We start from the raw sequence: 26278 nt of genomic DNA, 5'->3' as shown, positions 1-26278 counted from the left end.
AAGAATTCTTTCAAGCTCTGGTGTTAGGATTTTTGTATTCCTTTTGTACTAAATGGGAGAACAATACAGGGAGTTAAAGCAACTACATTTTCCAAGCCAGCTGGCTCTGCATGATAGCAACAGAGGCTGACCTGGCACCAGGAGAGCTCAAGCAGTGGAGCAGAGTGCCTGTTTCCATAACTAACCAGGGTAAGCCAGACTCGCCTGCCCTTCACAATCACTTGGGTTTTTTTTTTTTTTTTTTAATTGGACATGTTTTTCCTATCGAATCACTGAGGCCAGGCCAAGGAAGCTGTGGTTTTGTTTTATTTGTCATGCTAAATTCCCCAGAAGATTCTGGAGCTCGGGATTGTTGCTAGATCAGACATTGTGTGAAAGAGAAAGAGAGGATTCACGGAAGGGTCTTATTTTAATTGTCATTATTTTGGCCTGAACTGTGCAATACACCATTTACTGGGCAGAGGTGAACAGAGCTGAGAAGTTTGGACCCCAGACATCGCAGAACAAGTAGAGACCTGGAGGGAACTTTTGTAGAGCTAAGTTGGACAGAGCAGTTTGGGGGTACCCAAAAGCCCTGGGGTTCAGGATTCTCTAACCTTATTATTTGCTCGCGTCTAGAATTCTGGAATTTTTTTTACTTTCATTCCTATGATTTCCATAAAAGTTTTCAGGGAACAAGGAAGAAGGGGAAGAGGGATCATGTCTAATTCCCCCTAAGGAAAAGGGTAATAATGCATCCAGGGAAATAATGTAAGCTTTCGATTGAGCATGTCACTGTCCCAGGGAAAGAGGAAAGTGGTATTGAGGGAGCCTGGAGAGGGGCAGGTGGGTGGTTAGATGACAGTGCCCCTGCATTTCAGGATTGGCTCCTGATGTGGGATTCACTGCTGGGGTATAATTGCTCTTCCTTCGATGACCGTGAATGAGCTCAAGCAAGGTGCACGTTACAGAATCAGAACATGCTGGATTTCACTTATGTGCTCTTCAGTAACAAGTAGACTCTTGCAGCAGCCTGGTTACTCCATGAGCCCTGGTGGAGTCTTTGATCATGGCACTGGCCCTGGATGGGCTGTTCCTCTAATAGTTCTCAGTTCGACTGGGAGCTTGACTTCATTCATTCTCAATTCTCAATTTCGAAGTTGTATTGAGTGAAATGCTGGTCTGGCCATGACAGTGAGTTACAATTTGGCCTCATAAGAGACTATGGGAAATCTGGGAGGTCCTCAGTGATTTCCTGGGGCAGAGGAGCTGTGAGTTTTAATGTTTCAGTTTGTATATGAAGGTGATTTGTGTGTATTACCTAGACTTTCTCTGTGGTCAATTGTTACATTTGCTAGGGAATTGAAAAACTGCATTGCCCTGAGAACCGCTTACTACAGTATCCGGAGGTGGGCATGCACACTGCTTCAAAGACTCCAGTAGGGCTTTGTTCTCATTACCAAGATTAACCCACCTGTTTTCTCTGTATTAAAAATTCTTGACTGTGTCCTGTTTGTACCCTAGGCACATTGGGGAACAAGGGTCATTTTTATCTACAGCTGTGCTGTGGGAAGGAAAAGTAGGGCTTTTATTATCAAAAATCTTATTTTTTTTTCTCCTTTTAGGTGGGAAACATCTAGCAGGGCTGGCATGATTCCCTTTCCCCAGGTCAGTTGGGCTCTGATATAACCCCAGCAGGTTAGACTGGTTAGTGCCTCCCGAGAGGGCAGGTCTTGTTAGGGAGAACAGAGTCCTCTGCTGTAATTCAAAACAGTTCCTTTTTCTCTCCTGAGCACGGAATTTTTCTCTCCTCTTTACCTATGAACACCAGGTTGAGTTCCTAGAGAGAAAACTCACAAATTTTGGGGGTCCCCCTGGATTTTTTAAGACTTGTCCGCACGGGCCTCCAGCAGTTTGTCAGTTACAATTCAGATGTTCCTCCTTCAGCCCTGCTCTTGCAGTAAGTGGTAGTCCTATGTATTCGCCTGTCAGTCTTCAATTTGGGGGACAGCAGTTTGCTCGGCAACCTCACTACTGTGTTGCCTCTAAGAAGAGATGTTGGTTTTTTCAGTTCTGCTTTTTAGCAGGACAGAGGGATGACTTGCAAGCCCCTTCCATGTTGGTGAAAGGGTTTGTTCAAGAACTTTAATGCTTGTTAAAAGTCTTGCTATTTGTGTATATTTTGAAATTTTGTGTGTCTGTATCTTTTATACATTTTATTTGAAGTGAAACTAATGTGACGTGGTATAAAGACCCAGGATGCAGGAGTCAGAATAGCTGGCTCTGCCACTTACCAACCGTGGTAGACCAGTCCTTAAAGAAACAAAAATAAAGAAAAATGCAAGGAGGAGACTTCTGTTTCCAAGAAGATGGAGTAGGCAGACTTTGCCTTTTCTTCCCACTAAGTACAATTTAAAATTCTGGACATTATATGTAAAACACACGTAGGAGGACTTTGGAAGTGGATAGAAAAAAGTGGATGACTAGGTATCTCAGGACCTGAGGAGGGATACATTAGTGTCATAATGGGTGGACTTGTGTCCCACCTAAAATTCACATGTTGAATTCCTAATCCCCTGGACCTCAAAATGTACGGTATATTTGGAGATAAGGTCTTTAAAGAGGTTATTAAGTTAAAAAGGTCTTTAGGGTGGACCCCAATCTAGTCTGACTAGTGTCCTTATATGGAGGAAATCCAGACAACGTATGTGTGCATGCGCACGGGGAAGACCATGTGAGGACACAGCAAGCAGGTGGCCATCTGAAAGCCGAGGAGAGAGACCTCATGAGAAACCAAATCTGCTGACACCTTGATCTTGGACTTTCAGCATCTGGGACTGTAAAAAAATAAGTTTCTGTTGTTTAAGCCCCCCAGTCTCCAGTATTTTGTTATGGCAGCCCGAGGAAGCTAATACAAGTGGTGATTTCCTTGGATTTTCTTTTTGCCTCATGTATCCCAGATTTGAGAAGCCAGCGACCTAAAGATGCCAATGGGCACAGTCAGAGCACCTGAAACCTGTTCACTGTAGCAAATGTACCAGGAAAGGGGCAGCCTAGTAAGGCAGAACTAACTTTTAAACGATGGGTCTACTCCAGTCAAATACCATGTGAGAAAATCGCAGCCCATCCCCCATTCCTGCCAGCAAAGGCCAAGTGGGGCCAGAAGTGTTCCCCTTGCCTGGATGTAACAAGATGCCTCAACCTCCTCCCCACCCCCTCTCTGGTAGTATCAGGGAAAGCCTCGCAGGAGCTAGGAACTAGACGGCCAGATCTGGGACTTGCGTCTCCGGCGGGTGGCAATGACCCCGTCTCCATGATGTCAGACCATGTGGGGGTCCTGGACTTCCACCCCCTACTAACAGTATTGACGTGCTCCTTTTGCTACCTGCTGGGGTGGTGTCTGAGGAGCTCTAGTAGAGAGTCAGGACTTTGAGCACTTTGATCAGTAGTTACAAAGCAACTCTACTGGGGACCACTTGTGCAACAGTAATGGGGTGCCCTTCTTCCAGCCTGATTGTCATCAGTGAGGAGCTTGGACTTCTACCCCCACCAGGCAATCAAGAGCAGTGCTCCCTCTCACTCACAGGAGTGGTGTCAGAGAAGGCCTGCCAAGGCCCAGCGTTTTATCTTAGAATGTTCAACCAGGTTTCACGTCACACCAAGGTGTGAAAAATCCCCTCACACCAAGAACCAAGAAGATCTCAAATGGAATTAAGAGATGACAACAGATGTTAGGATTATCTGACAAATTATTTTCAATTTTTTGTATTGGATTGTAGTTGAAACACAGTGTTCCATAGTTTGAGGTGTATAACATAGTGATTTGGCAATTCTGTACATTACACTATGCTCACAAGTGTAGCTACCATTGGTCACCACTCAATAGAAGCTGCTTCAATACCATTGACTATATTACTGATGCTGTACCTTTCTCATCCCCACCTGACAAATATTTTAAAGCAGGTATCATAAAAAATACTTAAGTGAGCAATTATAAACATGCTTGAAACATGAAAAATAGAAGATCTCAGCAAAGAGGAGTTATAAAGAATTCAATGGAATTTTTAGAAGTGAAAAAGAAAATAACCAAAATAAAAAGCTCTGTGGGTGAATTCAACAGCAGAATGGAGAGGACAAAGTGAAGACTCCATGAACTTGAAGATGGAACAATAGAAATTACCTGTTCTGAACAAGTAGACTGAAAAAAAGATGTGTGGAACTATAATGAAAAAATCGGTCATGTCATTGGAGTCCTAGGAGAGGAGAGGGAGGTGGAACTGAAAAAAATATTCCAAGAAAAAGAATGGACAATTTCCTAAAGTTGCCAAAGCAACATAAACCAACAGATTCAAAATGCACGTTGAACCCCAAATAAGATAAAGCCAAAGAAATCCATGCCAAGATCCATAATGGTAAAACTGAAAACTAAAGCCGAAGGAAAGCCATCTCAAAGGCAGTCAAAGGGAAATGACACATTGCCTCTAGGGGCAAAACAATTATAATGGCCATGAGTTTCTCATCAGAAACCGCAGAGTCCATGAATAAGTGGCACATTTTCCGAGTGCTGGAAGAAAACTGTCAGTCCAGAATTCTATATCCAGTGAGAATATCCTTCAGAAATGGAGGGGAAAGCCTTCCTTCCTCTCATGAAGGAAAACTACGAGAAGTTTTCACAGCAGACCCATCCTACAATCATGACTAAAATTATTTAAACAAAAAGGAAATGATAAAAGATGGAACCTTGGGATATCAGGAAGAAAGAACATGGAAAGAGCAAAAATATAGGTAAATGTAATAGGTTTTCTTTCTCTTAAGTTTTCTAAATTGTTTGATGGTTGAAGCAAAAATTATAACACTTGTGGTTTTCAATTAATTTAAAGGAAATAAGGCAACTGTCTATAAATGCTGGAGGGTACAAAGTTTCCATATTACACTCAAACTGGTAAAAGTTGACTTCAGTAGATTTTGAGAGGTCACATGTATATATAATGTAATATCTAGAGTGACCACTGAAAGACCTATACAGAGAGACATAACCCAGTGAGCCAACAGAATTGTAAAAAAAAAAAAAAAGAAAGAAAAATGTGACCCATAGGAAGGTGGGGAAACAAAAACACAACAAGCCAGAAAACAAAAAGTAAAAAGGCAGATTCAAGCCTTAACATGATAATTACATTAAATGTAAGTGGCCAATGACACCAATTTGGAGACATGAAGAGAATATAAGGGAATAGTAGGTACAGCTTTGTATATAAATTTGACAACTTAGATGAAATAGACCAATCCTGGAAAAACACAAACGGACACAACTTACCCAATATGAAATGCATAATTTGAGTAGTCATATAAGATAGAATCCGTAATGGCCTCCTGAAAAACCTCCAGGCCCAGAAGGATTCACTGGAGAATTCTACCAAATATTTAAAAAAGAATTCACATCAATTCTACACAATCTCTTCCAAAAACTAGAAGAGGAAAGGAATACTTCCCAATTTATTTTATGAAGCAGTATTACTTTGACATCAGAACCAGGCAAAGACAGTACAAAAAAGAACCACAGACCAAGATCCCTCATGAATATAGGTGCAAATTTTTTATATTTTTAGGTGCAAAAACTTTAAATAAAATGTTAGTAAATTGAATTCAACAACAATATATAAAAATACCTATGCATTGGGGCGCCTGGGTGGCTCAGTTGTTAAGCGTCTGCCTTCGGCTCAGGTCAGGATCTCAAGGTCCTGGGATCGAGCCCCACATCGGGCTTCCTGCTCCATGGGAAGCCTGCTTCTCCTTCTCCCACTCCCCCTACTTGTGTTCCCTCTCTCACTGTGTCTCTCTCTGTCAAATAAATAAAATCTTAAAAAAAAAAAACCAACAACCTATGCATCATGACCAAGTGGAACTGACTCAGGGATACAGGGCTGGTACAGTATTTGAAAACCCTGATCAATAAATTCACCATAAAGGGCAAAAAAACAAAACAAAAAACCATGATCACATGATGCCAAAAATCCAATCATGTTAAGTATTCCAGCTATATCATGGTCTATGCTTGATGCCGTGTGCTATCTTTCTGACAAAACTTGAATTTGAAAGATTACTTTTAAATCAAGGAAAATTTAGTAGGCATTGAAAAGGATTAAATAAAATCAGGAGCTAAAACTGGCATTTCATTAATCAAGTATTAATGAAATAAAACTTGTTGAAGATACACAAAAAAAGGTATAGGTGAAGGTGGTAACACCTGATTTTCCTACCTTAAAGGTGATAGTGAGGTTGCAGTGATATAATATACATATGTGAGGAGGAAATGATGATAATTGTGTTTATACTTCCCACAACAGAACCGTGTCTGAGTCAGCTGGCCAGCTGGAAAGGTCGTGGATGGACAATTAATCAAAATCATCATTCCTACTTTCACAGATCAAGTGGCAGGAGGTGAAATTCATCTGTTGTCAGCGCAGTAAGGACCCTCCGTCAGCGTTCCTATCAGCATTTGGGCTTCTTTGATATTGGATGCTTATTTACTGTGTTCTATTTCACATTTCCTGGTTTGTTTTCACAAAATTTGTTTCTCAGCAAAAAAGGAAAAGGAAGTGGAAATCAGAAAAGAATAGGATGACAGAGCTCAATTAAAAACAACAACAACAAACTAGCCATGAATTACATCCAATACGCACACACATCCTTTGTAACAGACTCTACTCCACACATTTTGTTCAGAACTAGTACATCTGCCTTTTCCATTGCTTCTCAGCCTCTGTTTAATGCTGATGGTCACAGCAGTGGCACCTCTTGGTGTTTTTCTCTGCCCTCTCCCCAGGTTGTTTTATGTTAGGTAGACTAGGTATTTATTTACAAGAAAAGAAATGAACTTCCAGGGAAAAGACAAAGCTCTTATAAATCCAGATTTCCTGGATATATTTACCTTCTTTCCCAATTGCTACAATATGATGTAGAAGCAGGGTAGATCACAAACTACTGGAAAATTAGTAACAAGACTCCTTGAACATTTATTTAGTGGTCTGTAGCCTGAATGGCATGTATTTCTCTTGGTTCTAATAATTTCTACCATTGTCTAGTCTTGCCTATGCTCCTTATGTATATACACTATTAGTCTTATGAGAGAAAAAAGTTTAGTCAGTTTCAGAAGAATCAGATGCTAGATCTCTTCACAAGGGCTCAGCAGGGATGGAGAAGTGAGTCGCTGTTGTACAAGAATCACCACCGGGTATCCCATGATCTCAAGCTTTAAGAATCTTTAATCTTCAAAAGCAGAATTTTCAATAAACAGCCTTCACAAAATGTTCACGCACCCTGCTGGAAACACTTAACTTTGTGAAGCAACCCATTTTATGTTTGGAAGTTTGAGCTAAAATTGGGTTCTGGTTGTGCCCTTGGGGCTTTCCAAGAACAAGACAAAGACTTTTCTCTTAACAGCATTTCAGATGTTTGAAAATGAGCAGTCTGGTCACTCCAGGTATCCCATCCCCAGCATAGATTCCTAGTCATCCTCCCCGCAGATGCTGTCTACTGGGTCTTGAAAAAGATGGGCAGAGGAAGAGGGGGAGAACAATGTCTAGGCACGTGCCGTCCTTCCATTTCCATTCTTTTCATCTTTTTACAGTGGCATTTTTTTGCCCTTTGTTGAAGCTTTTGGTTTATAAAGTCCTGGAGTGTAATTCTGATCCAGAAAAATGACAGTATTTCTTGATTTAAAAAGGAACACTGGGAGAATTAGGTGGGATGATGTGGAAAGCACTTGGCCAGGGGCCTCTGACCAAGCTTGGGCAAGCTTTCCACCCAGCGTGGCTTTAAGTTCTCAGCCTTGGTCACGCGAGCTTCTGCTCAGAGGCTGTCAGTGCAGTGGTTAGGTGAGGAAAAAGTTCACTATTTCCGGTCTGAGTACAGGTTCAGGAAAGTATAGGCCCATGAGGCACACTTTGGAGGGAGGAAGTGGACACTGCCATGGGGGAAATAAGGGTGGGGACATGAATAAGCTAAGGTAAGTGGTACTTGTCCTGGGGAGGAAGGAGAGAGATCATCTGGTATGGGAAGGACCACCAATTCTGGGTTATAGTTTCTGTTCTGTTCCTAACTCACTTTGTAACTTAGGAGGTGTCTCTCATGCAATCCTTCCGGCCATTTTCCTCAAAAATGAGAGTGGATCAAATTTCCCTTCCCAAATGCAGTCAGGCTCCATCCAACCCATACTGAAGAGCACTTCTTCTGATGGGCTCTGTGCGAGGTTCCGGGGATTCAGTGGTGAACAAGAGATAGTCATGCTCTCTGTCCTGGAGTTTACAGTCCAGGAGGGAAAAAGAGGTTTGTCAGATAATGGTCCGGGTGCTGATTTTCTCTAGGGAAGTGCTGCATCACAACACTACAGCAGAGCCTGTGTGAGGAAGCTGGCCTGAGAGGACTGGGGAGGGGGAAAGACAACACTGAACACTGAAGGAAGTCTGGGAGTTAACCAGGCAAAAGAGGGAGACGGAACCTTCCAGAAAGAGTAGATGACACGCTAAAGGGATTGAATGGCTGGAGTGACTGAATCACAGAGCAAGAGGGAGCGAGGACAGGAGGAGGCTAAAGGAAGAGGCAGGGCCACACCTCCTAGGACTCGTCAGGTATTTTCCCCTTTAACCTAAACACAGTGGGGAACTTTCACTCTGGATATACTACAGGAATTGGACTGGAAACCCCTTTAATAAAGATTTTCATGAACTTGAATGGGGAAAAATCTTATGCTATTTGTTTTTACTACCCCCTAACTCAAATTTAGCCTTTTCTTGAATTATAAATATAGACAACAAACTGCAATAGTCTTAGCTCTTACCTGGTGTTTTGTCATGCATACAAATCAGATATGGCATCACATTATACTTGTTATGAATATCTCAAAATACTTTCACTACTTGGAAATTACCGTGATTGTCTACCTGTCACTAGATCTTGCTACTTATAGCATGAGGAAGAACATTTACCACTATATCACAAATGTGTCTTTTAAAATGTTGGTAATTTTTTCAGTATAATTGGTTTCATTTGTAATCCTATATATTTATGTATTAAAAAGCATTATGCTTCAGAGAGATTCCTAGACACACAAAAAAAGTGAAGAATGTCTGATTTTAAGTAAATGACCAAATAGGAATTCTGTTTCTAGTAGTATGTCAGGATAGATAACCTGAGTAAATCTCCAATGAAGGCAAATAAAATGCTGAATATAATTTTTAAAAAAGATTTTATTTATTTATTTATTTATTTATTTGAAAGAGACTTAGCGAGAGAAAGAACATGAGCAGGGGGAGTGGGAGAGGGAGAAGCAGGCTTCCCGCTGAGCAGGGAGCCCGAGCGGGGCTTGATCCCAGGACCCTGGGATCATGACCAGAGCCGAAGGCAGATGCCTAACAACTGAGCCACCCAGGCGCCCCTGAATATAATTTTTAAAAAATCCTCTAGATGATCTCTTAAATGATACAAAAGTAAGGAATCCACCTAGATGGATAAATAAATAAACCCATCACACTGAAGGGAGCAGTGAGGATGCTTTCTTTCAAACAGCTGAGTAGGGGTTTGGGGTGGGTGTGAAGAGAGCACCCATGAGAATCTTAACTGCAAGGTGTCCCTATGTGGTCTATAAATCCACAAGTGGAGAATTTAATCTACAGTGGTCCCGGTTTGGTAAGACTCCTCCTCCTCCTGCCCCTGCACCCAAGGCACTGATAAAGGGAGATTCAAGTGACATCTGGGAGAATTCAGCTTAAGTCAGGCATCAAATATTTCTCAACCAAATAAAGCTCTAAAGAAAACGAACAGGAATTAGACATTACATGGAATCAAGGAGACGGTGTTATGAGTGAAAAACAATGAATGGAAGGCAGGTGGTAACAGATCTACAAAGACTTCTTCAGATACTGGAGGAAAAAAAAATTTTTAAGTTTAATACATTTAAAGAAATAAAAGAGAAAATTGAAAATCTGAGCAGATAACAGGAGACATAACATATATTTGAGAAAGGGAAAATATAATTCAAGTTTATATACTTGAATAACATTTTGGGAAGAGCTAATAGAATGGGGAGGAAGCAACATTCAAAGAAGAATGGGGAAAATTTTCCAAATTTGTTGAAAGACACTGACCCTCAGATTAAGAAGCCCAACAAACCCCAAGCAACATAAACACAGAAAGACCTAGCTGTAGGAGATAGCAGACATGTAGGTTATAAAAGACAGCTGGAGGGACAGTGTCATGCACAGAGAAGTGATAAATGAATAGCAAAACTCTTAACATTAACAGTGAAAACCATAAGGCAGAATCATATCCTCAAAGTGCTGAATAAATAACCCAAAATTCTGTACCAAGTGAAACAATGGAAAGTGTCAAACCTGAGAGTTTACCACCAAATGACGCTCACTAAATGGATTCTGGGGGCACCTGGGTAGTTCAGATGGTTAAGCATCTGCCTTCGGCTCAGGTCATGATCCCAGGGGCCTGGGATCAATCCCCCGCCTAGGGCTCCCTGCTTGGCGGGGAGCCTGCTTCTCCCTCTACTGTTCCCCCTGCTTGTGCTCTCTCGCTCTCTGTCAAATAAATAAATAAAATCTTTAAAAAAAAAATGGATTCTGAAGGATGTAATTCCAATTGAAGGAAAATGACTGCAGGTGTGTGGTCTGAGCTGCAAAGAGAAATAGTGAATCAAGATAACTATGCGACAATCTAAACAATCTAATGACTGTATATAAAACAAAGATAATCTGTGGGGAAAATAAAGCAGGCTAGATTTAAAATGCCAAGTTACAACCGCTTAGAAGTTGGAAGAGGAGACTAGAGGGTAAGTTTTGCAAGGTCCTTGTATTGTCCAGAAGACCATGGTTATAGAGTGCCTGTCATGTCATCAAATAGGCATTAAAAAGAGCAAACACTAATGGAATAGACCAAATGTATACCTTCAAAAGAAGTAAAGGGAAAAGAATAAGCCAAGGAAAACAAAGCTGTCCAAAGGAAGGCAAGAAAAGAGGAACAGGAGGACAGGAACAGGTGAAATGGAATGAGTCAAAAGTTCAAAATACGGGGCACCTGGGTGGCTCAGTCAGTTAAGCCTTTGTCTCTTGATTTTGGCTTGGGTCAGGATCTCAGGGTCATGAGATGGAGCCCTGAGTCAGGCTCTGCCCTCAGCACGGAGTCTGCTTGAGATTCTCTCTCTCCCTCTCACTCTGCTTCTCCCCCTGCTTGTGCAAATAAATAAATAAATAAATAAATAAATAAATAAATAAATAAATAAAATCTTTTTTTAAAAGTTCCAAATGTGATGTTAGAAATAAAATGAAATGGCTAATCACAATAAGTGTAAGTGGACGAAATTCTCCCATTAAGTCATTAATAGTTACACCATGTTTTAAAAACAAAATAAATTTCAGCTGTGTAGTCTTTACAAAAGACTCATATAAAGCACACAGAACAAAGGCCAAACTATGGAAAATATATACCAGGCAGTTAGTAACCAAAGGGGGGCAAATATAGTTCTATTAATATCAAAGGAGAATTCAGGCAAAACACATTATTAGAAATAAGAAATTTGCTGCATAATGATCAATGATTCCCTTCACCAGGAGGATGCATTGATTCTAAATGTGTGTATACCATGTAAATTTGTGTATAGCCTCATATGAAGCCAGACTGACAGAATTAAAGGAAAAGCTTGTCAAATCCATCATCATCATAGATTTTAATACATTTGGCAGTAATTAGTAGATCAAACAGACCAAAAAAATCCAGTAAGAAAATAGAAAAATCAAGATTAAACTAACTAATGGATTTGACTGCATCTGATGTCTGGAAAAGACACAGTCCTTTCAAGCACACATGGAACATTTGCTGGGCCTGACGCACTGGCACATAGAACTGACCTCAGTATAGTTCAAAGGACCAGGGTCTGACTATAGTAGTTGTTTTTTTTTAATTATTTATTTTAAAAAATGTTTTTTTTACCACAATGTAATTAAGTTAGAAAACAAAGCCAATGCAATAATTAGAAAAATCCATTCACTTGGAAACTTAATAACACTTGTAATCAACTTAAGGGTCAGAGGAGAAAATACAATTGAAATGAGATGATTTCATCATCTTAACTTTTCACATCAAACTCATGGGATACCGTTTTTGGAAGGAAACAATATTAAATGCCTTCAAAAAAAAATTAAGGCTCAAAATAGAGCTAAGATCTAATATAAATCAAAGACCCACAGATGTAGAAGGAAGGAAATTAAGAGAAAAGAAATTCATGAAATAGAAAAACATACAAAAGAACAGATCAACAAAGCAAAATTTTCATGTTTGAAAAGATGATGCATTTTTTAAAAAAAGGCACAAGTGGAATGGAATGAAAAAATAAATAAAACCACAGATGTTACACAGAAAAGCAGTAAGAGGATATTAAGAACAATTCTCAATATTTTAAAATTTTGATATAATGGATGACTACCTAGAAAGATCCAAGGAGAAACACAAAGTCAGAATAATCCTGTACCTGTAAAAGAAATGCTATCAATAGGAAACAATTTTACCACAGAGAAAACACCGCATTCAGATGGCCTTATCTGACTGCTACCAAACATTCAGGAAACAGATCATTCCATTCCTACACAGAATAGAAAAGAAAACAGCTCAGTTTAGAGGCCAGAATAACTCTGATATCTAAACCGACAAAAACAACCAGAAAAAACATTAAAACCAACCTTCTCATGAACATGTATACGAGAATTGAGAACACATATCCAACCAGATCCAACAATAAATAAAAAGAAATCATGATCAAGTTAAGTTTCACTCCAGGGATTCAATTCATTGATATTAGAATTTTATTAATAGAACTCACATTAATTAACAGATTAACAAGGAAAAATTGTATCATCTCAACAGATTAGGAAAATAGAATTTGACATCCAGACATAACATTTAAAAATTATCTTAGCATATTTTTTAAGCCAGCACGATGAATAGAAAAATCCATTTCCTTAATTTGATAAATTTCCTTAATTTGATAAAAGACATCTACAAAAATCATCCAGCAAACGTACTATATGGAGAAACATGGCAAGATTGGGAATGAAGCTATGATGTCCTCTCTGTCACCCCTCCCTCCTTCATTTTTAATTGTGTTGGGGTTTGAGCCAGCCTCATAGTAGACAAGAAAAAGAAACACATTTAAAGGGTGAGAATGTAAAATTGGACAGCCACTGTGAAAAACATGCATGGCAGTTCATCAAAAAATTAAACAATTACCATATGATCCAATAATTCCACTTCTGGGGCATATACCCAAAAGAATTGGAAGCAGGGGCATGAAGAGCTATGTGCACAGCCATGTCCATAGCATTATGCACAGTAGACCAACGGGGGGAGTGACCCAAGTGTCCATTGACAGATGAATGGATAAATAAAATGGGGTATAAGCATACACTGGAATATATTTCATCCTTAAATAGGAGGGAGATTCCGAAACAGGCTACAACATGGATGAATCTTGAGGACATCATGCTAAGTGAAATAAGCCAGACACAGAAAAATACTGTATTATTTCACTTAAATGAGGTACCAGGGAGTAGTCCTATTCATAGAGACTGAAAGGAGAATGGGGGCTACCAGGAGCTGGGGGAGGGGGAGGGGGGTGTCATGTTTCATGGGGACAGAGTTTCAGTTAGGGAAGATGACAAAGCTCTGGAGATGGGTGGTGGTGATGGTTGCACAATAATGTGAACGTACTCAATGCCACTGAACTATACACCTAAAAATGGTAAAAATGGTAAATTTTTTTTTAATTTATTTATCTGACAGAGACACAGCGAGAGAGGGAACACAAGCAGGGGAAGTGGGAGAGGGAGAAGCAGGCTTCCCGCTGAGCATGGAGCCGGATGTGGGGCTCGATCCCAGGACCCCGGCATCATGACCTGAGCCGAAGGCAGATGCCCAACGCCTGAGCCACCCAGGCGCCCCAAAAATGGTAAATTTTATGCTATGAATATTTTACGAAAATTTTAAAAAATTGTAAGGATGTCAAAGGAAGAAACAAAATTACCTTCCTATGCAGATGTGATGAGTGTCCATAAACACCAGTCTCCCGGAGTCAGTACTTGCGACTAAGCTGGCTTTTTTTTTTTTTTTAATTACCCATGATTTGTGAATGGAGATGTGTTTCAGGGACTATATACAAAACTATCATTTTTTTGGAGAAAGAACAAAAAGCTTCCATTAGACTGTCAGAGGGGTCTGTGACCCACAAAAGTGTAAGAGCCATTTTGAGTGCTCCCTGCCCTCCCCCGCAGCTCTGTGGGCATCACACAGGCTGTGACCAGACTCCCTCCAGTAAAAACACCTCAGGAGCCCACCGCCCCTCCCCTCCCTCCCATCCCTCCCTCCCTCCCTCTCCCCACCCCCACACCACTTTTCTCTTTCATCCCCTCAGGTTGTTTAAATACTACATGAAGTATATTCTTTTTTAAAAAAATATTTTATTTATTTGACAGAGACACAGCGAGAGAGGGAACACAAGTAGGGGGAGTAGGAGAGGGAGAAGCAGGCTTCCTGCTGAGCAGGGAGCCCCATGCGGGGCTCAATCCCAGGGTCCTGGGATCATGACCTGAGCCGAAGGCAGACGCTTAACAACTGAGCCACCCAGGTGCCCCCGTGAAGTATATTCTTAAATATTTCTTGAATTCATTGGTGAAGCTTTACTTTTTTTAAGACAAGTGAGGCCTTGAATTCACACAAACTTTAGCTCTTTTCCTATTACCCTTCATTCCCTGCATGATCATATTAAAATGGCCCAGTTCTCACTCAGGGCCTGGAGCCCAGAAAGTCTCAAACACCTATGCAGTGATTAGAATACTCCAAACCGTGTCTGTAACCTTAAATAATTTTTGACCAGATTCTCTTGCTGGTTTCCTCTCCTGCATTTCGAGTGGGCAGAATTTTAACAAACTGCAGACCCCTGCTCAGTCCCATGGTCTGCCCTGGGGGGGTGGCTAGGATTCCAGGCAGGGTACCAGTGACAGAGAGCTGCGTCTCAGAGGAGGCTTCAACTTTGAGAAAATCCAGGGAATGAAAATTGTGGCCAGCTTACTTTCCATCCAAATGAAATCCTGAGACTTTTGTTTTTTAACAAAATGCTTTTATTTCTATTTTTTAATGGAATGCATTGTTAGGTTCTTGCATGAAATATCAAAAGGCATTGATCTTTGCTTTGGTCACAGAAAGGGGGTAGAAAAGATCTGCGGAAGTCAAGCCCAGCAGAAGCCACATGGTGCGAGGCAGTGAAGGGGTCACTTCCGGTGCTGGTGCACGGAGCGCGGAGTGATGATCAGTAGTCATCGTAGTTGACGCTGGCTCCATGCCTGAAGCTGTGGGGACTCTGGGGACCAATTGCTGTGTCCTCGTCATAGTGACGCTGATAGTAATCATAGTAGTCGTGCCCATTCCGACCTCGGTTTAGCCAGTAAGTGATGTCATCTTCAAATTTCTGGAGAAAAAGAGAAAAATAGAGAACGGATTTAAGGACACACACTCCCCCTCGACCACATCTTATCCCTGGCTTTTCTCTGTGATGGCTTTTCTTCAGTGATTAACAACTCTTCCCAAGAATCGCCTGTCATGATGGTATTCTGTGCTCAGAGGTCAACACAGCCAGCTAAAGAGTACTGATAAAAGCCATTGTCCCCAAAGGAGTACACATGAAGCCCTTGAAAACTTCTGCCCTATGAGTTCTCAATATACCCGACACTCAAACATTTTTCTCTTTTTTGGGAAATAAAATGGGCATCTCCCAAAGATAGCGATAGCTTGGCCTGACACCCAGGCACTGCACACATCTTACAGACTGCCTTCTCTCTTTGTCCTGTCCTGTGCCTGGCCCTAGTGCACAGAGTAGATGCTTGATAAATGAAATCAACCACCACCCTGGTAGAGCCACAGGGACTTGCAATGGTGACCCTTTTATACCCGTGGTTTGACTAGAACTTGCACGGCTGCACTTACTCATTCCACAAATGCTGATTCCATGGGCCCAGCCTGTCAGCCCTGTGCCGGGCACTGAAGGGCCACCCCAAGCAAGTAGGACAGATTCCCTGCCTTCACGAAGCCTACAGTTGCTGAGAGACACATGAAAAGAGACAGTTGCAGTTAGCAGGAATAAAAGGGAGGGGAAGAACTGAAGGAGTGAGAAGAATAGAAGGACTTTCAAGTTTACAGCTGGGGTAACTGGTCTTTGCTATCGATGCGTCTTTTAAAGGAAAGACTAATTCTTTGTCAGTAGTGAAAGTGCAAGATGAATGTGGATGGGCGCTCGCATGTGTTGATGCTGACAACTTGGGGAGAGGTTTGGTGTGAGGCCAAAAAGGCGGGGACAAGAGAGGGATGACCTAGGGGGGTTGCAGGGTATCTAAAAGTTTGGGTCCAATTTTTCTCAAAGTGTGGCCAGTGCACCCCCGCATCCAAATCTCTAAGGATGCTAAAAGTGCAAGTTCTCAGGCATCCCTCCATGCTGCCTGGATGGAATTTTCCGGTGGTTGGGTTGCAGGAATCTATTTAATAAGACTGCCAGTGAACGTGGGTATTTGAGCACTCCCTGAGGCTGGAAGGCCCAACCTCGCCCATGATGGTGTTCTCTGTGGCCACCCACTTCGGGTGAGCAGTGGGTCAGCCTGTACCATGCTGGTGAGCACCACTCGGCCCCTCCTCTGTTTGCTGAGCCCCAGGGGCTCTGGCATCTGCTCAGCCTGCCCTCCGCCTCTGCCATGAAAGTGAGAATGTTTGCTTTCCCCACAACACCACAGCTTTTCCCATCGTGAAATCATTTTTCTCCTTGGTTTTTTGCATTTTATAATCGTGTTTGAAGTTTTGGCAAACCTCAGACCTTGAAACATCAAGGTTTTCAAGAAATTAAGGAAATGTTTTGTGAGTACAGAAATAACACAGACTCATACTTTACAAATCGATACGTGGGAGTGGGACAGAGAAAAAGGGGCATCATAACTCCACTGCCAGAGACAACCACAACTGACATTTTGATGTATTTCCTTCTAGTCTCTTCTGGGAATATTTATTTTTTTTTTAATTTTTATTTATTTATTTGACAGAGAGAGCACAAGCAGGGGCAGAGGGAGAGGGAGAAGCAGGCTCCCCACTGAGCAGGGAGCCCAATACGGGACTAGATCCCAGGACTCTGGGATCATGACCTGAGCTGAAGGCAGACCCTTAACTGACTGAGTCAGCCAGACGTCTCTTTTCTGTGAATATTTAGTTATAATCTTATGGATCCTCACCTTTATTCTGGTTTTGTCACCAGTCATTATTTTAGCCATTTCTCCACATTAGACTCTTAATACCCATTTTCATGGACTGCATCAAAGAAATGCAAATTACTACAAGGACATACCATTTTCATGTTCAAGCAAGTACTTTTTTGGTTTTTTTAATTTTCAGTGAGAATTCGAGGTGATGCTGAAGATGCCAGAAAACTGGTGCTCTCACACGGGACTTCTGGGATTGTGCAATCTGACAGTGCCCAAAGACCCGCAAGTGATTCTACCTTTTGCCTCCGCAACTCGCCTGGGAAGAATGCAATACCAAGTATGGAACAAACTACACACAAAGATGCAAATCACAATACCTGTCGTTTGGGTTGTTGCAACTGTAAGTAAGTTAATTCATACAAGTGCTTAGAATCCTACCTGGCAGAGTCTGGATGTATGTGTTTAGCTTTTTGCACAGGAAAAAAAATTTTACTTAAGTAGCAAAAAGATAATTAGGGAATAACCAATATATCCAATGGTTGGGAATGGGAAGGAAATTATAATCCAACCACACGACTGCATTTTATGCAGCCATTAAAAATGAGGCTTCTAAAGAGTTTTTGTTCTTCATCTATTGCGATGTCTTATACATCCTCTACGCACAGTATAAATCTTGGGCCATTTGGAGAAGTACTTCTCCAGCTGCCCCCTCTTGGAGATACTGCCCTTCATCTGTCCCCGTCCCCCTTCTGGCTGGGGTGGCAGGCTGAGCGTTCTCCAGGTTGCTGCCAAGCCTCCAATATAGCACTCCTGCTTGCGCTGCCCTGATGGTCACTCTGTACACTTGTGTCTATGCATGGGAATCTGAGACCTTAACTCTGCCCCCAGCTACAGTCTGTGATTGTAAACATTCTTTTTCCTTGACTTAGTGAATACATCCACTCAACTCCCTGCCTGGACACATGAATGGAATGGAACCATCTTTACCTGAAAATGCATTGCCAGATTTTCCTGAAAACATCTGCAAAGACCCATCTCTCTTTAAAAAGTCACTTTTCGTCTCTTCCCATTATCCTCACGGGTCTTTGCTTCAATCTTGTTGTTTCTGACATTTTGGGGAGGTAAAGCCGCAAATGTGTTTTGGATAGGTTGTCAGTTTTTTTTTTCTTAAGATTTTATTTATTTATTTATTTGAGAGAGAGAATAAGTAGGCAGAGCGGCAGGCAGAGGGAGAGGAGAAGCAGGTTCCCCGCTGAGCAGACAGCCCGATGCGGGACTCGATACCAGGACCCTGGGATCATGACCTAAGCTGAAGGCAGACACTTAACCGACTGAGCCACCCACATGCCCCCATTGTGAGTTATTTTAAAGACACCCAGGCAAAACTGTGCAGATAAGTTACATGGGATTCTGGGATGAATTTAAGCCCCGGCCATTTTCTCTGGTATTCTGCTTCCCAGTCATGTTGGGAGAGATTCCCATTTGCATGTGGTCTGATGAAAAATTCCAGCTGATGTCCCTGTATCCCGATGGAGATGTTATCCAATGCCTGGGTAGCACTTGGCCTATCATGGGGCTCATCCTTTTTGGAGTGAATTCCGAAGGCTAATTTTCTGTGCCCTGTTTCCCCGAGCCAAGCCTCTGCCCCCACCACACCACTGTGGGGGGAGCCAGGCCTCCGGCGGGAGGAACTACCCACCGCTTCGTCGAAACCCATGTAGAGGAACTGCTGGTACCATTGCTGGACCTCCGGCCGAGTCCGGTCCCACAGCTGCCGCTTCTGGCGCCTCAGGCTGTTCAAGAATTCTTTGGCCTTGCTCTCATCCACTGCTACTTTAGTCTTAGCCGGAGCAGGTGCTAAAAGGATCAATTCCCCGCCCCCCAAAGCACAAAGCATGAGTTCTTTTCTTATCAGGGCGAATCACTAGTATATATCCTGCACCCCAAGCTCACCCTGCCTAACATGGCTTTGATTTTTACTCTTACATCACATGTGATAAAATACAACCGCCTGTCATCAGTCTCCATGCCCCTCGGTAGTAAGCTGTCCATCTGGGTGCAGCCATATCAAGGGGCGCAGGTTAGCCCCCAACTTCTAGGGCACAGGGGAGAAACAAGATGTAGCCCGTCCTCAGCAGCGACTCACCAGGCCTAGACCCCAGGCCTCAGACAGAGCCTGGTGGCATACCCCTTAAGCATTTAGGAAGCAACTGGATGTCTAAGGCCACACAAGTGTATGTTCCTTGCATGTGCAAGCCAGAGAGTGCTGGGCTTGTTTAGGAGACCACGAGGGAAAAAGTGCTGGAACAATGAGCCCAGGCCCAGCTCAGCAGTATAGCAACTCACACCCTGGAGAGCCGGAGCAGACCGGGCCACCTTGGGCCACCCTCTGCGGGCCTCACACATCATCGACGATTCAACCGAGTCCTGACAGGTACTGGCCCTTGCTTTAACACTCGGCTTCTTTAACAATGTCTTCCCATTGTGGTCTCAACTGTTTAAAAGCTACCACTTCTGCGGGCTGTGCTCAGGGGAAGCAGCTGTGTCCCTGCGTCTGCCCCTGCTCTCGGCCCCCTCATCTATAAAACTGGACTGGCAGTCCCTTGTTATGAAGGCCGCAAAGGATGATGGGAGTGAAGTGTTCGGTGTGTTCCTTGGGTCACATGGATAAATAGCGGTGGATGTGTTTCCTCACTTCCTGTTCATCTGTGTCTCTCTCAGGGCCTGTTACTACTCTTTTGTACATAGTAGGTGCTCAATATGTGTTTCTAGGCTTGACTTGAATAAAAGCTGAGAATGTACACCAGGACTCGTGATTATCTTGGTGGTCTGCTCTCTCCCACCTCTGACAGGCTGGCCCTTTGAGAACTTCCATCACCCCGGGTGTCCTGGAGGAGCGGGCTGCCCGGCACAGAGATCGGGGATTGGCCAGGGCCTGGTGAGTGGCTAGAAACACTGAGAAAGATGCTGGGAGCTCCCTCAGGAGCCCCCTGCCCCTGCGAGGGGCCCCAAGTGCCCAGCATCTGGGGGATCTCTGGAGGGCTGACTGGGAAGCATGGGAATAGCACTAGGGAGCTCCACAAGGTCAGGGAGCAGACTGAGCTGGCCAGAATCCCCTTTCAACTGGATGGGGGGGGCAGGGAGGGAAGAATAAGGGATCAAAGGTCTACATCAGAAATGTGGCTACACTCCTCATTTCCAAGAGATAAACAACTCCTTCATTTTACAGGCAAAGATGACAGTTCCAAGGGAAGATGGCCTTCACAAGACAACATGATTGGTGCAACAGATCTACCTGATTGTGGCGGGCCCAGGATGTGTGTGGCTCCCAGCCTGTTCTGTTTCTACAACATTTTGCTGCTGGCTACCACATTCATCATAGGAGTATTTTCTCACAACAGGTGTTAGTCACAAACCAGTTTTTTCTGTTCCACCCTGCCCCCAAGGGCTAACTGGATACAGAGTACCACAACGGTACTAGTCCGAGTCTACCTCACTAACGGACGTTTTATGTGCTCTAACAGATACGCTCTAAATTTAGATATGTGCTCCGAAGGGCATCATGGTTCTAAAATACACAGCATTAAATTAACACAGTAACACTGTTTCTTTTATTTTGGGGTCCACACTGACAGCTTTCAGAAAAACAATCTTCAAACATTTACCGGCAATAATATTTACCTAATAAAATGCCACACACATACCCACAGAGTAAGCCCTTCAGATCTGCCAACCTTTCAAGGAGTAAACGCTTCCAATGTTCCAAACACAAGACCCCAGGGAGCACACTCAACATCGCCTTTCCCTGTGATCCGTTAAGAATGCCGCCCTTCCCCATGCAGGGTATCCTCACCTTCCCGCTTTTGAAGTAGCAGCTTGAGTTTATTCCCACTTATGCCACCTAATGGAATGGACATAGAAATCGTGTCAGAGTTGCACCGCCCCCTTTAATTTCTCAAGCGCAAGAATCAGAGTTGGAAAAAAATCCCCGCGTGCCCCCATCTCGATCTGGTAACCTGGCGGTTTCACAGTTTTGCTGTTTGCCACGTTCCCTGTCATGCAGGAAAAACAATTCAGGCTGCTCATGGCTCAGACGGTGACAATTACCGTGGCTGACCAGGGGCATTAGGATTGGAGCAATACCTAGGAGAAATGACATTGTTCTTTCAGCCCCTTGTGTCTTATTATGAGGCCCGGCCACCCGGCATGTGTACCTTCCTGCAAACTTTCCCTTTTCATGGTATAGTAAGTGGAATAGTGTTCCCCCCAAATTCCTGACCACTGGAACAGGTCAGCCGGGAAGCATGGTTGGAAAGAATCTCTAGGAATCAGAAATTTTTTTTTTTTTTGGTACATCATACGTTTATTACCAACAACCCTCTCAACTCCAAAACAGCACAGGGATTAAAAATAAAAATACATCGCACTTCTCATTAAAGCATTCTAGTAACTTTCACTAAAAATGTACAAAATTTGTTAAAAATTTACCAAGACTTCAAATGATTTGATTATGGATATTTATAATACATACATTTTAAACTATATTAACTGATACAGTGGAATACAATTTGAAAAAAAATGAGTCAGCAAATGGTTTCCAGAAACACCCCTGGGCCATAGATTAGGGCATAAACTAAGGTTTCCAACACCTTGGCAGCCACTCCAAAGATGGGGTGAGTCACCTCAAGAAGTTCCCCATCAAGAGTAAATAAGCAGAGATAAGCACCTGATGGGGCTCCTGTTGAGAGGATTATTTAATTGGAGTGGAGTGGGACTACACTTAAAGCTGTACTTCCCATCGAATCTTAAGGGTCAATAAAGAAATCTATGAACATATTTGCCAAAGCAGACAGACACTTTCCATGGCACAAATATTAGCATTCATTAATATCTTAACACTGGTCCATCTCTAACAACAGCGTGGCACACACAGAATTAAGTATCGTCCCTCCATCTGTTTGCCTCTGTAAAAGCACTTAACAATAAATGAATGAAATATGGCCTGATGTTGAAATAGACTTTGGATTCAGGCATTTGCAATCTTGTTGCAATTTCTAGCAGAAAATATGTCACTACTATTCTAAGAAATGAAAGCCTTGCCAGATTTCGGCTGTACAACGGAAAGGCACAGAAAAATCCTAAATTATGAATTATTGATGTTGCCACTGTGCCAATTACTACACACTGAAGTATAAATAAATATTAATACATGTGATCAGACACCACACTAAATTTGTTTGAAGAAAAAAATGAACAAATGAATAGCTGTGAATTTTTTTTCCTATAGTATGGATTTGTTTTTTACCCCAATATCATCAGTCACTACTTCTAGGTTGATAATAGGCACTCCTGAATTTATTAAACCTGCCATTAGATCTCCCAGCAGATGCAGAATTGCAAGATGCCCTCCTTTGAAGGGGCTAACTATTAATAAACTGCTCAAGAAGGAGCAATGATCATTTTCTCCATTAAATGTTTTTGGGTGTCGAAGGAGCCAGCTGTGGGACTTGATGTATAAAGATTTTCATTTTATGTCATAAGAACTTTCACATTCCAGCTCAATGATGATAATATTTTAACTGGCACCTTTCACCTCGTTCTTGGTACGAATGAAATAAAATGCAAATCTGAAAAGGAATGGCTTATAGCAGGTGCTCACTCCTTTTATTCAGATGTGCTTCTGAAAATGGGAGGAACAAAGTAGGAAAGGTAGATCAATCATGTAGTTTATTAGCCCCTCCTGTGGTTGTAACTTAGAAGGAGAGCAATTCTCCCCACTGGAACAGGTCCCCCGCTGTTCTGGCGACCTGGGGCTTTGGCCTCAGGGCTCCTAGGGCAGGCTTCCTCCCTCCCTTTCACCAAGAGTTTGCTTTTCCATACCTGTTTTGAATAAGCAAAGCAATCAAGGGTGTCTTCCATGGTCATTAGCCATCTACTTTGTAGGGGTAAGAGTACCAGTCTCCTGGTCTTGGGCAGGCGATTCAAGCCTCCCCGCCCTTAGCAGGAGATCTGGGATCACCATATGCCTCTCAAATGTGCTCATGCAGGCCTGAGGCCACTAGTGAACCCTAAAGGATCCTACAAGTGGAAGGTAGTAGGGTCAGGACAAAACCATCAGGTGGGGTCTGTGGACCCCCAGGGTTCAGATGCCTGCACCCCCTCCAAACTACTTCATTTTGGGGATGTCTATGAATATGCTCATTTTATAGGGAACAAACCTGGAATTTTCAACCGATTGCCTGAGGGCTCCATGAAGCACAGAAGGTTAAGTATTTCTCCTTTAAGAGCATTTCCCCCATCTGGGATGTGAGGCCTGGGCACAGTCTGGCAGGCCCGGAACCTGACTCAGTTGGTTAGGGAATTGCCTGGAAGGGCATCTCCATAATGAAGCTTTGGGGCTTCCCTCAGTCCTGGAGGGCCCCCACCGCTGATAGCTCCCGTTACCCCCTTGCCCCTTGTATTAGGTCCAAAACACTTCTTGCCCCTCCTTCGGACCTTGGCCCTCATTCTTCCCCAAGGTGGCCACGCAGGGCTGAGACCCTGCCCTTGACCCTAGTACTCTGTCTGCGGACCCAAGCACGCCACTCCCACTTGTGCAAGTGCAAAACCCAAGACCCCTACCACCCCTTGGTACTTGCCCGGGCTCGGGTTGGGTCCCTCTGCCCTCACTCCACCACCGATCTCCGTCCCCGCGCCCTGCCGTCGCCCCACTTACCTGGGCCCAGGCACAGCAGCAGGAGCAGCGCCAGCGCGGTCAGGGCCAGGACGGTGGGCCGCGCGGAGGAGGCGGCCATGGCTGCAGCGGGAGGGCAGGAGGGAGACGCGCGCACCGCGAGCCGCCGCGCTAGAGGACTGGGCGAGGGGGGATAGGGGCGCAGGCAGGCCGGCGCTCCCTACATCCCAGCCGGGGCGGGACCGGCAGGCCGGGCGCCGAGCCAGAGGGCCGCGGGCCAAGCGGCCGCTCAGAGCGCCACCGAGCCCCGCGCCCCCTGCACCCCCCTCACCCCGATCGCCGCCCCTCGGCTCCAAGGCCACGGACGCGCGCGACGCCGGGGTCAGGGGAAGGGATGGGGAGATGGACTACCCGGGCCCAGCTCAGGTTTCTCTCCTGCCTTCCCCTCGGGCCGGCCTGGCTCGCGCACTGCTCGCTGTCCCCCCTTTCCCCTCCGCGCTAACGCCGCCCTTCCTCCCCATCCCGCTCGCTCCCGGGCGCGGGGCCCTGCTCCTGCCTTGGCTTCTCAAGTGGCCTTTGGAATTTCCTTCATTCCGGGCGCTGCGCTTAAAGATGCCTTTGGCGGTGCTGTGTTTTGTAAGATTTTGAAAGACTCCATAGTCTGGATTCGGAACTGCACCCCGCCCCCCAAACTACTCTGATAGAAAAAGCCTTTCAGAAACCAGGGACCTGGTGAAGTCCGTAGGTGTTCGCAGGCCAAATGGGCCCCTCTGTGCGCCCCGTAACGTGTGCACACTTAGAAGACACTAAAGGGACGCCCAGTGAGACGGCAGAAGGGCCAGCGCCGAACCAGGCCTGCCCCAACACGGAGGACACACGAACTGGGCACTGTGGGGTGGTGGAGGAAAACTAAGCCAAGTTGTCCCAACCGACCTCGAGCTGGTCACCTGCATTTACAAAATGGCCATGAAGCCACATTACCTTTAGGGGCCCTTCCTACCTAAGATCTGCTCTGAACTCAGCTAGATTGCTTTTCTTCAGCTGGTTTCTCGCTCTTTATACCTTCCCGTGGTCAGTGTTTACCATTCTGCCATAGGATTCGCTCTCCCTGTGATGCAGTTGGCTTTCCCCAGCAAGCAGTGAGAAAGGAGCACCTTCATTCTGAGCTCCGGGAGGCAGATGGTGGCCGAGGGAAGAGAAAGTGTGAAGTGTGTCACAGAATCACAAGGACCTATGCCAGAGAGAGCCTGAAAGGGAGGGTCACACACCTAACGACTGTAGGACCAGAGGAATCAGGGAGAAGGAGAAAAAGCACAGTAACAAAGGTGATGGATTTACTTTAGCCCAGGGACGAGGCATTTATTAGCAGGAAGAAAACCAAAGCAAATACAAAGCCAGTGTTCTGTTTGGATTTGTTAGGACATATATTAGAGATGTTAATTATCTTGTGGCCATCATCCCCTCCACGCTCCAAATCCCCAACGGGATTTGCTTCTAATATAACATTTAACTTCTCCTCTCATAACTAGGGTCTGATCAGAAATGAATTCATGTAGCCATAGGAAGGACAGTCAGTGGCCACGTCCCTGGACAATTTCCTTTTTCTGTCTTTTGGATGCAGACCTACATTTCCTCCCCTCACCCATCCCTTCCCGTTTTCAGATGAAAATGCAGAGCAGTGATTTTATTTTCTCTTAATTCAAAGATTCCAAGAGGGAAAAAAGGTCTGCTTTAATCAGCTTATACAGTTGTAGCATTTGAAGACAAAGCGAATATTGAATCCTAATATTTTATGAGCCTGTATTAAAAAAAAAAAGAACTTTGATTTAAAAACAAACACTGATGTAGAATTGGTAAGACAGATCAAAGATCCTATAGAAAATTATTTTAAAATAATTGCCATAGGCGGGAAGAACATTTCCTGAGATCAGGCTCTGATTCCTTTCCCCAGGGAGCTCATTCATGTGCCACCTCCAGACTGCTCCAGCCAACATCCCAGGGCACCGGGGAACAGCAGCATCTTTCACAGGGAGGGGGGTGGTGAGAAGACATTGCCAGAAAAGTACACGGAAGCTCAGTTTACACCTTCTAACCAAGCAGATACACATGAGCATGTTTATTTGCAAAACAAGAATGGTTTCCAGAAGATTTTATGGTTCCCCGGATAAGTGGGACATTACACATCCCAAATTATGACCAATTTCTCCATCTCTGCCAATCAAAGAGATAGCCTCTTTGGGTAAAATTTGTATTGAAATATAACATAATCCAGAAAAGTGTGGAGATCAGCTATATGATATCATGATCAGGAAACAACTTTATCAACCTGCCAGGGGCC

The 26278-nt window shown here is 43.8% G+C and overlaps 1 protein-coding gene across 2 annotated transcripts; it reads right to left on the bottom strand.

Annotated features, from left to right (window-relative positions):
• Positions 1–15126: 15126 nt before the first annotated feature.
• On the bottom strand, positions 15127–24362 carry ECRG4 (ECRG4 augurin precursor). 2 transcript variants are annotated; one of them, XM_045885298.3, is made up of 4 exons: positions 23983–24360; positions 21121–21168; positions 18967–19124; positions 15127–15496 (listed from the first exon to the last, which is right to left on the bottom strand). In XM_045885298.3, the coding sequence occupies exons 1-4, from the start codon at positions 24059–24061 to the stop codon at positions 15338–15340; spliced, it is 444 nt and encodes a 147-aa protein (XP_045741254.1). In that variant the 5' UTR covers positions 24062–24360; the 3' UTR covers positions 15127–15337. The 2 variants fall into 2 exon arrangements, with proteins under 2 accessions (XP_045741254.1, XP_045741255.1); XM_045885299.3 differs by lacking the exon at positions 21121–21168 and having other exon boundaries at positions 23983–24362.
• Between the last annotated feature and the right edge of the window lie 1916 nt (positions 24363–26278).

The sequence above is a fragment of the Mirounga angustirostris genome, unplaced genomic scaffold, assembly GCF_029215605.1.
Source record: "Mirounga angustirostris isolate CCGP_5_RB_7025 unplaced genomic scaffold, mMirAng1.0.hap1 SCAF_10, whole genome shotgun sequence".
Taxonomy (NCBI): Eukaryota; Metazoa; Chordata; class Mammalia; order Carnivora; family Phocidae; genus Mirounga; species Mirounga angustirostris.
This window is presented reverse-complemented; position numbering and strand designations above follow the sequence as displayed.

Excerpts from the sequence above, each read along its gene's own strand:
- ECRG4 (XM_045885298.3), bottom strand. The coding sequence starts at position 24,061 with ATGGCCGCCTCCTCCGCGCGGCCCACCGTCCTGGCCCTGACCGCGCTG. Across the intron at positions 21,169-23,982 it reads GCTGCTGTGCCTGGGCCCAG|GTGGCATAAGTGGGAATAAA; the intron begins GTAAGTGGGGCG and ends CCATTCCATTAG. Across the intron at positions 19,125-21,120 it reads GCTACTTCAAAAGCGGGAAG|CACCTGCTCCGGCTAAGACT; the intron begins GTGAGGATACCC and ends TGATCCTTTTAG.